Source organism: Biomphalaria glabrata, chromosome 1 (assembly GCF_947242115.1).
Source record: "Biomphalaria glabrata chromosome 1, xgBioGlab47.1, whole genome shotgun sequence".
Lineage (NCBI taxonomy): Eukaryota > Metazoa > Mollusca > Gastropoda > Planorbidae > Biomphalaria > Biomphalaria glabrata.
In genome coordinates, this window is record NC_074711.1 from 19,497,441 (window position 1) to 19,512,290 (window position 14,850).

Consider the following 14,850-nt stretch of genomic DNA (forward strand, 5'->3'; position numbering starts at 1 on the left):
ATTCCTGCATACTTGGTCGCTTAGGAAAGAAAATTTGGAGCCAAGTGCATGTCCAAACCAAAAAAAATATATATATTTTAAGAGCACCGATGACCAAAAATTGTTTTGAAAAAAAATGTTTCCTATAATAGAAATACGAAACTTGCATGTGCTTTTATAGGTCATTTCGTTTTGGCTCAGCATTTCAAACATTTCCCATCATTGCACATGTTGGTGTAAGCAGCTCGAATAACGGCCATGTTTTTTATTATACAATTAAAGTTCTTGTGTGTTTGTATACACTAACTAACGTATCTGGGCGAGCAAGCTTTTTGTATAGTCGTGAGCACGCGCACTCTCCAGGAGGCAGCTATCAGTTCCTTGCGGGCTGCATGAAGAAGCTGATATTACTCACCACATGTAGATTTGGTAAACATACACCTAAACGAACCGTCAACCAACAGCATTGTTTTTTGTTTTGTTTTTTCCTTTTCCTTTTAACACCTAAATAGCAACAATGGATCATGTCTTTGTTTTGGAGAAAACATGGCCCTGTTGCTCGTGGACTTCCTTCATTTTAGGAGAAACCGATAGCGTCCACTAGCCTCCTGCTAGCTAGCCTTGCTCATTGGCCCACGTGAGAAACATCAGTACGCTGGTATACAGGGGCGTTAAGGAAGTGCTAACACATTAACACCATTACCAAACATTCCTCCTATGGTGTGTATCACGAGTCTCCTTAATTTGCATCGAACAAAATAACCAGAAATTAATCGACTACTTATATCTAATTAGATACCTGATCGGGAAGCTTGGGTCGTATTCAAAGTCAATGATGGCCTCTGGATAGCCCATGTTCACCAAGCGTTGTTTCAGATGGTTGAAGCCTAGTGTCTCATACTCAGGGGACTTGTACACTGAAAGGTAAAAGAGAATACTGCTGATGGTTCTGTTTTAAACAGAAGAATTAACAACTTCAAACTTACAACTAAATGTGATAATAATAAAGAAGTTCTTTCCCTTTTTCGATATCAAACAAAATAATTAGTTACAAATAATTAATTGACTAATTAGTTAATTTATTAATTGATTCATGTTCAGCTAGGTACAATAAATAATTGTTTAAATTTTCACCTTGGTTCAGGAATGGGTGTGAAAGAAATAGCGTGTACAAATATTTAACCATATCTGTGAATACTGATGCAGTAATTTACATTGTTGGTATCAAACAACATAACCAGAAATTAATCGACTAATTGGCGAATATTTTTATTATTTCGTATACTGTCCAAGCCTATGAATAGAAGTACAAAGTTTCAACTTGATCCGAGAATGGGTGTGGAGGAAATATTATGTTCAAACTTTTTACCAGACAGGCATAGACAGAAAGATTGACAGAGTGAGCTGCTATAAGCTTTGTACAAAACTGATAATGTTACTGATTAGCGTAGAAATACATCTTTTACTTAGAAAATGTACTCATTGTTGTCCCAAGCGACTAGTTCGAATCTACTGGATGGCATACAAAGACCAAATGAAAGTCTTCTACCACAAATATACCGGTATTTAGTTTCATTTTTTTTTTGGGGGGGGGGGGGTGAGGTTGGCGGGGTTAGGTGGGAAGAAATCAAATGGTTATGTGCTGGTTCAGGATTTGAGAAAATGCTAATTCACACAGCAAAACCAAGGTGTGATTTTTGACGAGTGCATATTTGTAACCCTAGGATCATGGCGTGACTTCGTTATTGCATCTATTTTAGAATCTTTTCCATCATTTAAGAGTATTTTATAAACTTCAAATGAAGAGTAGGGACTACTTTTAAAATGTATTGCTGCGCTCTCCATCACGCACATACAAACCTAGATCAGGGCATGGTAACTATCTGGAATTATATAAATATCAAATAGGATGACTGTGTGTTATTTGCATTGTGTCTTGCACACGCTTCCGTTAAACTATATAGTCCTACAAATATAAAGGAAAAAAAATGTTTTTTATATAAATATTTCCGCACTCCATGTAACATTTGTCCAGGCTTAGGACACTACTTCTGCAGTTTATATCGCAAAATGTGTGAATATTCATTAAAAATTCTTTGCATGATGGATTTTATGACCGTTCGGAATGCAAACAATGACACGAGGAGTCCAGAAAGTTCACTTCGGATTCATAACATAAACAATAAAAAAGCAAATGATTCAACAGAGCACCATATAAAATAGTCTAAACAAGAGAAAGATTAAAAAAAAAACTAAACCTGAGGAAAGTGTGGGGGGGGGGGGGACGTAATAAAGTGCCATGCAACGGAGAGCTTATTGGGTTTGATAGCCAAAGGACTCCAGATAAGATTGGTTGTATTTGAAGACTGAGCCATTCGTTGGGGCCATTAGTGAATGATAGCCCGTTCTATAAACAAGTCAGAAAAGTGTATTACTTCAGAAGAGAAGAAGAAAAAAAGAAGCCCAGGTAACGGACCTATATGTAAAGAATAAGGTGAGAAAAAAAAAGTATAAAAAAAAACGGGGGGGGGGGAACCATTGATAAAATGTGTTCATTGAATAGTTGTTGTTTTTTTTATGGCAGGCCATGTGTCCTATTGATTGGTCAATAGCACCCTGGAATTAGAAAGACAGCAATAGTCTTTACAGGCTGAACCCACTTCCTGTTTACTTCGTCCCGATGCACATATCGTCCCACGCACCTCCGCTACTTCTGTTTCACAAAGCCCGCGCAACTCTCTACTTTAGACTCTTTATTAGCCACTTCCTCCTTTGCAGTAGCTTCTGGGAAACAGGCGAATTTAAACAGTGCCACGTTCTAAAGTACTTTTATAACCTGATGGTAAAGACTGAAAGCAATCACTAAATGAAACCACTCATCACTAAATGAAACCACTAATCACTAAATGAAACCACTCATCACTAAATAAAACCAGTAATCCCTAAATGAATCCACTCATCACTAAATGAAACCACTAATCCCTAAATGAAACCACTAATCCCTAAATGAAACCAGTACTGCACCAACCAACGATCTCAAATAGCTCCTTGAATAAGATATAAGTGCATTTATTTGTAGCACTGTTCTAAAGTTATTAACAAAAGATAAAAACACATGTTCGTTGATACACCAAAATATTTTAAAAGACTGAAGACATTTGTGTACCAATGACAACTATTTGTAATAGACGTTCCGAACAGACACTGTGATCTGCCATACTCTATTGAGAGGGCGAGACATAAGAAACTCTGTACCTAAAACACGTTCTACATCGTCTGTTTGTTGAGAGGCGTTCATGGAACACAATAAAGTGTTCATGAACTGATATGAAATAAGAAACAACTCTAAATAGAACAGAGGAGTTCTCAAGGCAAAAACAAAAATGACATTGTTAGATTAGAACTAACTAGAGGCAGAGAATGTGTCCATTATCTACCTCAAAGATGCACAAGTTCAACCTCTAATATTTTATTTTAAAGGAAGCCATTAACAAGAGGCCTAGCTAGGAATTGGTCATCATTTGGAGGCCCCTGCATTTTGCGTAATATTTAATGTAAAAAAAAAAATTTCGAACACTCATTAGGGACTTTCAAATTCTCCCACCACTTCCCCCACCCTAGCTACGCCACTGCCAATAACAAGACACCAAAAGTAGGTTGTCAAATGATCGTTCGTCTACAATTTTTTGTAAAAAGCAACAAATATTTCACTTCTTTTAGCTGCAACGTCTGGGGGCAAAAGAGAAACAATTGTATTTTGTCTATCCAACTTTAGGAGAGTTTCAAACTCACTGAATACCTGGACCTTTCATTTTGTCTATCCAACTTAAGGAGAGTTTCAAACTCACTGAATACCTGGACCTTTCATTTTGTCTATCCAACTTAAGGAGAGTTTCAAACTCACTGAATACCTGGACCTTTTATTTAAAAAAAAAAAAGAAGAAATGTATGGGAACACGTTTGGTGTCAGAAAAAGTTCATATGTTTAAATGACAAATCTTCATTTTCATTTCTCTGTCTTCATTAATCCGTTCTTGCCAGTCAGTTTCAAGGAGGGGGAAGGACGATTCATCAACTTCAGCTTGTAGTGGAGACAAACACCGGAACCGGAAGCAGGCCAGCGTACAGAAAAAAATCGCACCAGAAGTTTCGGAAAAGTTTTCTACAGATGTTTACTTCGACGTTTTCTGAATTGTAGGCCACAATCTGAGTCTTAATTAAAGAAGTTTGTGAACTCTACAAGCAGGAGGTGACGTCTTTAATAAGTGACGTTCCTTACACACACACACACAAATAAAGATTGAATGAATGAACAAAGTACTAGTATACCATCAATGTAGGTATATAAAACTCTCATCAGTTGGTCTATTCATTAAGCTATGATTGATTCCGCTATTTCTTTAGAAGGAGATTATCTGGACGACTGCTTCTATCCTAACTAACAGTGTGCCCCTTATCTCCTAGCTGCTTGACTGGAAAACTCTACATTCAAAATTATCAATCCGTTATCAACGTTAGGGCGCTACAAGTGATCAGTGACCTAGAGTCTCTGTCTGAAGCATTAGCTCCATTCCTTGACATCATTTCTTTTTACCTGAATTTTCTCATTTTTCTTCGTACTGCCTTTTGTGGTCAAAAAAAAAAATCATTAAGAATCTTGTAACATGGAACAGAGTATTTTATTTTAGGGATGAAGGATATTTGTATACAATGATCATAATAAAACTGTTGGCCACTTCTTCAAAAAGATTTTCAATTCTAGCAGCGCCCTCAAGCCTACCATATATGGCTAGGTTTTTCTTTCAAAATCAGCTCTTAAGGAGTCCTAGATTGGCAAACATCAAAGGTGGACAAGGTGTGCAATCAGCCTGGTCATGGAGTACACAACACGCTACATTTAGGAACATGAGTATCCATTTTTTAAACAGAAGTTTCGTGAACTTTAATGGCTCTATGTCTAGAAATAAAATATATTGTAGAACTAGAACTAATCAAAAAGAAATTATTAGAAATGGATAAAAACAGGAGATGGCCCTTCAAATAAACTTCGTTTCCATACCCAGCCAAAACTGTGGAAGTCTCCAGCGACTAGACACAAATCTCCAGTCACTTGGGCTTACGATCATCAATATAGGTTATGTGATATTTGTTTAAACTACGAGTATCTTGGTCTACAGGTTAAAAAAGAAAATTTAAAAAAAAAAACTTTTCCTGTGTCTGATAAGCCGTACATCTTTATTCTCTCTATAATAGTGGATGTTGGCTCTATACTAGTGGATGTTGGCTCTATACTAGTGGATGTTGGCTAACTTAAAGAAAACTTTCCAATACAACAATTTATATATACTCTAATACATCGATAGTGGATATTAAAAAACAAAAGAGGTTAACATTTTAATTATAATTACGTATACAAAATCTAAGCAATTCGCTAAAAGAAAAAAAAAAAGAACACGATGTAACGGTCTTGTTGTACAAACCCAAATGGCTCCGGTACAAGTCTTTAGCATGCCGTTACAAAAGCTTCACTGAATCACAACGTAACAACTATTAATTAGGAACAAAATGTCAAATTAGCAAGTCTTACATAGAGATTGCATGCCTTCCCTCTCCTCCCACACACCTTTTTTTTCTAAAAAGCGTCCAAAGATGGCACATGCAGAAAAAAAAAAAAAAAAACAATGATGTCTTAATTTTAGTTGTTTAATGTAACATACTCCGAGGCATGGATGGTTGCGGAAGAAAAGGGGGGGGGGGGCGTTTGTGTAGAATGTAAGGAGAAACACGCGTCAGGGCACGTCATCAGTTACTTTAATACTAGTTTTAGTCTCTTTTTATCATTATTTTATCGTGACACTTACCCACTAGAACATTTAGTATAGGTAACACTGACATATGATCGCCAGCAAGTTTTTTTTTTCTTTTTTGTGTGTTTATCAAAATCTAAGCTATAGTCACTTTACTATTCTGATTGTAGTGGGCTCAGTAATACAATAACTAATAACTCACTGTTGTATACGTATTGTGTGTGTGAGAGAGATGAAAAGAAAAGGAAGAGATTCATAGATCATCTCTGAACCTATCTAGACCAAAGTCTAATGGCTGACAGCTTGCAGAGAAAGGGAGGAGACTGAAGCAGAGTCTAGTAGGAGCTGGAACTTGACGGAGTCAAATAGTAGGGGCTGTTGTTGTCTACGTCAATGATTTATTGAAAGCCCCAGCGCCCCCCACTACTGGAGATGAACATCTAAAGGCAGGACGTGAACCATGGCACACCTAAAGCATCACCTGTGTCAGCAAATCTTCAGTAAATCATAAGTCTACAATTAATCGCACAAACTCAGACCCGCCTCTTGTTTACGATATGAGGGAACTCAATATTAAGTTACTAAAGCATTTTTTGTAAAACTTTGTTAACTAATAAGAAGTCAAATTAGAAAGCAGAAATATATAACGAAACTGTTGATAGCTCTATTTGTGAGCTTAATAATAGCCGTTGAAATAAGAATAATAAAATCTATCTAAATACTATGCGATGATACGTCAATAATATGTAATGGGATCACATTAGGTTGATAATATTACCGGAATGTATGAAATCTTACACCACCACACATAGGCGTAGCCGGGGGGGGGGGGGTTTACCGCAGGGAGGGGGATCGGAATTAAGTAACTGATTTTTTTCCTTTGATTCTGTTTATTTTAGGTGAGATTTTAATACTAAACCATCACTTGCCCCAGCACAGCGAATGGTTTTTTAACTTAAAACCCCCTACCAGGGGGTTTTGAGTTTAAAACCCCTTACCTGGGGGTTTATAGTTTGAAACCCCTTCCAGGGGGTTTTGAGTTTAAAAACCCCTACCAGGGGGTTTGAGTTTAAAACCCCCTACCAGGGGTTTTTGCAGTTAAATCCCCCTCTTCTATTAAAAAAAACGAAAAAAAAATGCAAACGACAATCCCCTAATTCCAAGAGGACAGTTAAGGAAAATTTGATTTTAAAACCCCCTCCAAAATGAACGATAAACCCACTCTTCAATATAAAAAAAGCAAATTACGCACTCAAAATGTTATGAGCGAAGCTAAATGGGTTTTGACTCAGTTTTGAGTTCAAACCCCTTTCAGCGGGGTTAAAAGGTAAAAATACCTCTTTAAAAGCAAATTATACACTCAAAATCTATGAGAGTAGCCAAAGGGGTTTTGAGTTTAAACCCCCCGCCAGAGGGGTTTGAAGATTAAAAAATATATCTTCAATGTAAAAAAACAAAAGCAAACTACGCACTCAAAATGCTCTGAGCGTTCCCAAAGGGGTTTTGAGTTTAAACCCCCTTCAGAGGGTTTGATGCTAAAAAATATCTCTTCAATATAAAAACAAAAGCAAATTACCGGTAAATACTAAAATTATTTGAGCGTAGCCAAGCCTATTGGGGGTTTTGAGTTTAAACCCCTCTCCTATAGATGGCTTTTTTTTAAAGGTTAAAACCCCTCCAGATGGTTTTGAGTTTAAAATCCAATACAGAAAGTTTTTAGGTGGAAAACCTCTATCTTCAATATTATTCTAAAGCAAACTACAGTTACCAAATTCTATGACCGTAGCTAAATGGGGTTTTGAATAAAAAAAAAAAAAACAATAACTCCAGAGATTTTTTAGTTTGAAACCCATAACAGATGATTTTGACGATAAAACATCCCTTTTCGATATAAAATCTAAAGCAAACTACAGTCACCTAATTCCAAGAGCGTATTCAAGAGAGGTTACAAATTTCTACCAGTGACGAGGCTCCATTAATAAACTGCAGTGAATAGTCATCTGCCGAAATTGAAAAACACTAAATAGGGCTCAACAAAGATGGCTAAGACAGATTTTAGGAGTCAGTTATAGAGATCGGGTCTAAATCAAGGAAATAAGAAGAGTTGCGATGACATCCTAGTACAACTTGGTTACACACATTCATGGAGGTCCTCAGAGCAGGTGGGAAGAGGCTTCAGACATTACCAGTGACAGATTTTTGTGGAAACAGCTTGACGGCAATTGCGCCGAAAGGCGCGGGAGGGTCTAAGTCAGTAAGAATAGCACATTAAGTTTTTGCAATAAAACTTTCTAATAGCAGGAAAATGCACTGTAGATACCTCAGAATATGCATTTTGTTGGCTTTTAATACCAGAAATAGTGCTTGGCGGCGGTGCTTCGCCCTGCGCTACGGGAGCTACTATCACTCCCCCCCCCTGAAAATAAATCCTGGCTACGCCCATGCCACTACGTATATATTAAGTTCTGCTAAAACATTGCAACGTTAAAAGTTTGAATATAGTATTAGTGTGTGCATGTTTCTTTTAGACCAGTGTTTTACTTTAGGGAACACTTTGCACAATTTGAGTAATTTAGCGGAACATTTTGCTTATTTATTTTTTTTAATAGAAATTAATTCACGTGTTGGCCTACTAGTTAATTATTCCAGTAGTTCGTGGAACACTAAGGTTCCGTGGAGCACGGTTTCAGAAACTGCTTATGAAAATCTATTTAGCGAATATCCAAATTGCATGTAGCGTAATAAGATTTTTTAGTCTTAGATAAACACTTTGATTCGCAATCTCTTGATACGCAGTAAGTTGTTTCTAGTTGTCTTCCTGACAGAATTTTGAAAGAGAGAAAAATTATACTGAACTCCCTGTTAGATGCAATAAAAGAACATAGACTGTTCAATGTCAAACAAGTCAAGATCAACAACAACCTCGACTCGAAGTCTTACAGGGTACTTGCAACAAGAACGTAGCTTACAACTAGCAGGGAATCCTAAGTTAGGACAGGGAAGCAGCATACAAGAGTGAAGAGATGTTTGTGTTTGTGCAGCCATTCAGGCCAGCTTTGTCCACGGTGTTTGAAAACACTTTGAGGCTACATTGATTTTTTTTTTCCAAACACGCGATAATCATCTTTTTAAATGTGTATCTGTAATTGTCGCGGAGAGATCCTTCAGAGGCACGTCTGGAAGCCCGCAAGGACTTGAGTGCTCTATAGAACTACTCTTCCATGTCGAGGACTTTATTTATAGCAAGTTAACATCAAATTTGAAGTGGCCGAGAAAATATGCAATACAAAAAATAAAGCCCCACTGTTTGAATATACTGTCTAAAATGAATCAAAAACGATGATCGTATGTACTAAGCTGTTCAAAGTTTGCTTAAGAACTGACAGAGAAGAAATTGGTTTTTAATCCCTTGGCATCTCCCCGTTATTATTAACGCTCGGTCTTAGCGATTCGTTGCTAATAAAAAATCCACTTATCGTCAACACTGCAAAAGCATGATGTCTAGATTTACTAATATAGTCAGCTTGTTTACGGCATACTTGTTTCTCAGTATGTGCTAGAAACTTCCAACCATGCCTGAACTAGCCGTGTACATTCCTATGTGATCTTAGATCGTGTGTTCCGGAAAGGTAATGATTATTTGACATTTCATTTATTTCTGATTATGAATGACAAGCATGACAAGATTTTCTCCAGAAATCAACTAATCAACTGTGACGACATTATTAAAGGCATAGTGGTGGGTGGCTAAGGAAAAATGGGATTTGTGAAGGTCAAGTAGTGAAGTAGGCCAAGTAGTAAAGTAGGCCAAGTAGTAAAGTAGGTCAAGTAGTAAAGTAGGTCAAGTAGTGAAGTAGGTCAAGTAGTAAAGTAGGTCATGTAGTGAAGTACACATTGTAGTGTATCACTTGGTCAAGCAGTGAGGGTACAGTGTAGTGTTTCATTTGGTCAAGCAGTGAGGGTACAGTGTAGTGTTTCACTTGGTCAAGCAGTGAGGGTACAGTGTAGTGTTTCATTTGGTCAAGCAATGAGGTGTATACTGCAGTGTTTCACTTGGCCAAGCATTGAGGCGTACAGTGTAGTATTTCACTTGGTCAAGCAGTGAGGCGTACAGTGTAGTGTTTCACTTGGTCAAGCAGTAAGGCGTACACTGCAGTGTTTCACTTGGTCAAGCAGTGTGGCGTACAGTGTAGTGTTTCACTTGCTCAAGCAGTAAGGCGTACAGTGTAGTGTTTCACTTGGTCAAGCAGTGAGGCTTACACTGTTGTGTTTCACTTGGTCAAGCCGTGAGGCTTACACTGTAGTGTTTCACATGGTCAAGCAGTGAGGCGTACACTGCAGTGTTTCACTTGGTCAAGCAGTGAGGCTTACACTGTTGTGTTTCACTTGGTCAAGCAGTGAGGCTTACACTGTTGTGTTTCACTTGGTCAAGCAGTGAGGCTTACACTGTAGTGTTTCACGTGGTCAAGCAGTGAGGCGTACACTGCAGTATTTCACTTAGGTCACATTGTGTATGTGTAAAAAAGATTTAGAAAAAGATAAAATGTTGAAGAAAATGGTTAAGAAGATCTAAGAACTATGTAAAGCTCTAGAAAAGTACTTTAATGAAGGGAAGCAATTCTAATCCTCGATGTCATTGTTCAGTGGGCATTATTTATGAAGTTGTTCTTGATCGTCGGTATTTATTTAATTTATTTCAGAATAAAACTAGTCGTCAGTCAAGTTATTATACTTCGTGTACAAGTCAAGGTTCGCCGCTGGATTACTTGCTATATTGAAACAGAGATTGGGACGTGGGGCTGAATGACAAAAAACCGCTGGGCTACTTTGTACGGGGCTCGAGCTCCAATTCAGACTCGAACAGATTGGTTTTATCATTAAATGAGAAACAAAGCTCTTTTTATAGCCATTTATTCTATGCGTCAACACATTTTTATTAGGGGAGGGGGGGATGGGGGCATCACAGATCAAATGTGAACCAGTAGTTTTGAATTCCGAACAAAAACAGATTCTTGCAATCACTCATACAATTGTCCACGCATCAAGAGGACACGCCCTTGTTGACCTTAAGCCATTTTACTTTTAATGCAAACATATTTATGTCCCACTATTTCCAGCCAACAAGTCCTCATATACAAAAAAAAAAAAAAAGCTCGGGGCTACATTTCTGCTTCATAACTGCTCTGGTTAACTCTGGTATGCCTGAAGACTTTATAACACATAACACTGGGATATATGTGTGTGTGTGTGTGTGTCAATACTGCGTCAAAGCTGTATAACTCCAAGATGTGTGTCTTTTTTTTATGTCATTAAATGTTAGACGTGGCACTTATCACAACATTGGTCTTATCAAGGGGCTTAGTTCTCAAAGCAGGCCATAAATACAGCGCACCCCCCCCCCTTCCCTTTTTTTTCTTCTGATATTTGGGCATTATTCTTGTCAGCTTGTCATGTAGCAAGGCACAGGCTCTTACAACAGGCTCTTACAACAAGGGCTGAGTTCACTAAGGAAACCATTTTGTCTCAAAACCAGTTTGAGGAGGAGAAAACAAAAGTACATTGATCAGCCAGACTACAAGTGGTTGATCAGTTGGCACTTTTAGAATATTAAATGTCAATATATATTGCAATCGCTGCTAGTAAGACCTTTGATGGTATACTACGAGTTTGAAAACTGAGACTTCCTCAGGGGAACACTGCTAAGTAGTCTGATAGTGAACACATCATTTAGAATGTACACACTACACATTTGTTTAAAGTCACATACTATCTTATAAAAGACAGAATTGCCAGGGGTGCTTTCAATAATTGATCCCAAGATCTACAACCATGATTACACATTTCCCAGGCAAGATTCAAGTCATTAGTTTGGCAAGGACAGTTTCAATAAGCCTGGAAGACCAATTGAGTTAAAATCTAAAAGTAAACTAAAGAAATTAGATTAAAGAAGGATACATGTCAGCCAAAATAGCCCAGATACATGTCAGCTAAAATAGCCCAGATACATGTCAGCCAAAATAGCCCAGATACATGTCAGCCAAAATAACCCAGATACATGTCAGCCAAAATAGCCCAGATACATGTCAGCCAAAATAACCCAGTGTTTTAACGAGATTGGAAATGTAGAAGAAATAAAGATACAAGATCAATTGTCTACATAAACATAAATGTGCATCGAATTAGGTAAATCATTTTTGTTGTTGATGTAACCATTGGATTTAGCATCTGTTAAACACAGTAAAATATCAGACATGAAGCAGATCTGTGACCCAAGTCACACCAATGTACTCCAGACAAGTGTCAGAACTCATTCTCCAGAGCTGCAGGGGCAGACAAGTTGTTGGTCAAAATACCAGATAACAGGGAGCCTTTATCACCATTTTCTTTCAGTTACAGCAGCACTCCAGGCAGTCATGGTGATAGGATTATGTGATAAATTGAAGAGTTTAGGAGAGAGAAAAGGCAAAGCTTCACCAGGAAGTTGTTTACATTGTAAATCATGGGATATGTAGATTACATTGGTGTCATTGACAGAAATATGTCATTTCTACCATTCAACTTAATTTTTTTCTACTGGCATTTATTTAATATTCAATCATTGAAAGATAACATGAATTGGCCACATAAATACTTTTGAAACATTTTTTTTAACCCTGTATTCTTTTGTGTGCATTGCTTAGAAAAAAAAAATAATTAAAAACAGAGTTTTAATATTATTTTTACAAAGCTTATATCAACTCACTCTGGTAAAAGGTTTGTACAGTTATTTCTCCAACACCCAATCGCGAACAAGCTGAAATTTGGCACAATTATTTCTTTTACCTGACAACACAAGAATCCATTTTAAAAAATTAATCAATTAGTTAATTAGCTATTGGTAATTAATTAAAAGGGAAATAAATTGTACTTAACTGAAGCTCTAAATTGAAACAAACAATATATAACTATAAAATCTTCTCTAGTCATAAGTACTTCACTAGCAGAGTGATTAGCACATCGGCCTGAGAAGGCACAAGCCACGTGTTCGAATTCATGTTGTTCCTCTTTTTTTTAAATGTTTTTTTTATTTTGTAAATGCTTTTAAAAACCAATTACGGTTAAAACCAGCCAGATATCCATTTCCCCCCCCCCCCCCCCCCCCATCTTTTAACAACTGGTCAAGATAAGGGATAGGATCACAGCGGTTGAGAAATCTAAAGGCACGAAATAGCGCTAAACAAAAACTATTTGAAAAAATATTTCTAATCGCACTGTTTTACTGTTGTTGTATTAGATTTATTACAAGTTTAATAACATGACTAAGCTAAACTTAATTGATACAATTAAACTTCATATATGCTTGGTTTTGGTTTTGTAAGTATTTTATGTTTTTCTTTTTTTCATATTTAAATGATTGAAAGATAACATAAATTGGCCACATAAATACTCTAGAAAAACTTTTTTAACACTTTATCTTTATGTATTTTTTTTTTTTAAATAAACACAATTTGCAAACAAAGTCTTAATATAATTTTTTGCAAGCTGGAATTTCCAAACTTAACTTTGGTTTCTCTATATATTTAATAGGATTATTTACTGGTAAAAACAAATGACTTACTAGCAAGCGTGTAGTCCATGTCAAAACCAAAAAATCTGACCTTTTCAAGCATCAGACTTCTATTTACAAACACTCTACAAAACAACAGAGAGATAAATGTTTAATATATTTAGAAGACTATAATTCCAATCTACACTTATAACAAATATTGTTACTGACTTGTAATGTTATCAATTCTATTTTGGCTGGAGTTGAATAAAAAATTGGCCAAAAACATTTTCTTTCTCACCTTTTGCTTGGCTCTCTTTTATACATATGACTACTCATACTGTATTTTCTCTCTAGGCCCTGGCGCACTTCAGGAGTGGTTGGACTCTCAGCCATTTTGTAGAAACTATTCTGTTGGATTTAATGGAGGTTCTGCAATCAATATACATCATTTGCGTTAATATGTTTTGCTTTGAGTGTCCTCTATCCATTTGTGTTTAGAATTAAACTAAAAGTGTCAATAAATGTTAGCATTTAAGTTTGTTTAAAATATAACACTGTTAGCAGTTTATCAAAGTATTTTTGAATTTAAAATGATACTTTGAACAAAACTAAATTTAAAATCATATTTTGAAAGTCTTGGAATGATGAGGAAAATAAAAACTAAATTAAAATGGGTACAGAAGTATTATGTCATGTAGCAAGGGTTTCTAAATTATTCAAAATAGCAAGAAAGAGAAATTAAATCAAGCAAGAAAGTGATGTCAACATTAGATTTGAAATGCTTAAAATAGTTTAATCCCTATTCAACTTACCAATAATGGACATTAAGAAATTCCAACTCCAAAATAAAGTTATGCTTTGTGAATCTCGAATGAACAAGCAATAGAAAAACAATAGAGAAAAGAATACTTTTTAAAAACAAAGCTAAACTAAGGAAAAGAACCACTAACTACTGCCATTTATCTGAAAATTACAGGGTTTCTGATATATAAAACAAAATGAAATAATTAGCACTAAATGATTAACTTATTGGTTAGTTTTTTTATTGATTCTTATTGGTTAATTTTTTTATTGATTGGTGTATTGTTATCGAATATGAATAATTATATAAAATTTCAAAAGAATGGGAAGTGGGAGAAAAAACATGACAAAACGTAATAAGGGAACTAAGTCCATAAGTAGCATTTATTCCCCTTATTTAAAAATCAAACAAAATAATTAATCACCAACAATTAATTAACTTATTGTTTAATTTTTTTATTGATTCATGTTTTGTCAGGTATAATGAATAATTGTGCGAAGTTTATCTTGATCCGAGAATGGGAAACAGGAGAAAAATATGTTCAAATGTTTTACCAGACAGACAGAGTGAGTTGATATAAGGTTTGTAAAGTTCAGGAAAAACTAACTATTGGTAGTCACACATCAGTATATGAGGGTCAGTGTTTTCCCAAGTTGATAAGAAAAAACTTCTTCAAAACTACATTGAACAAGAATTTTCAAACAACAGAATTTTGTTGGTGTCAATAAGAACAG

General features: G+C 36.1%; 1 protein-coding gene across 5 annotated transcripts in view; it reads right to left on the reverse strand.

The window, feature by feature from the left end:
• Positions 1-14,850, reverse strand: part of LOC106073328 (cytosolic purine 5'-nucleotidase-like) — an 87,636-nt gene that overhangs the window by 67,639 nt on the left and 5,147 nt on the right. For all 5 annotated transcript variants that reach the window (XM_056026794.1, XM_056026789.1, XM_056026801.1 and 2 more), the window contains exons 2-4: positions 13,613-13,743; positions 13,384-13,457; positions 779-896 (exon numbers count right to left, since the gene is read on the reverse strand). In XM_056026794.1, the coding sequence (XP_055882769.1) occupies positions 779-896; positions 13,384-13,457; positions 13,613-13,707 (287 nt within the window). In that variant the 5' untranslated portion in view covers positions 13,708-13,743. The remainder of the gene's footprint in view (positions 1-778; positions 897-13,383; positions 13,458-13,612; positions 13,744-14,850) is intronic.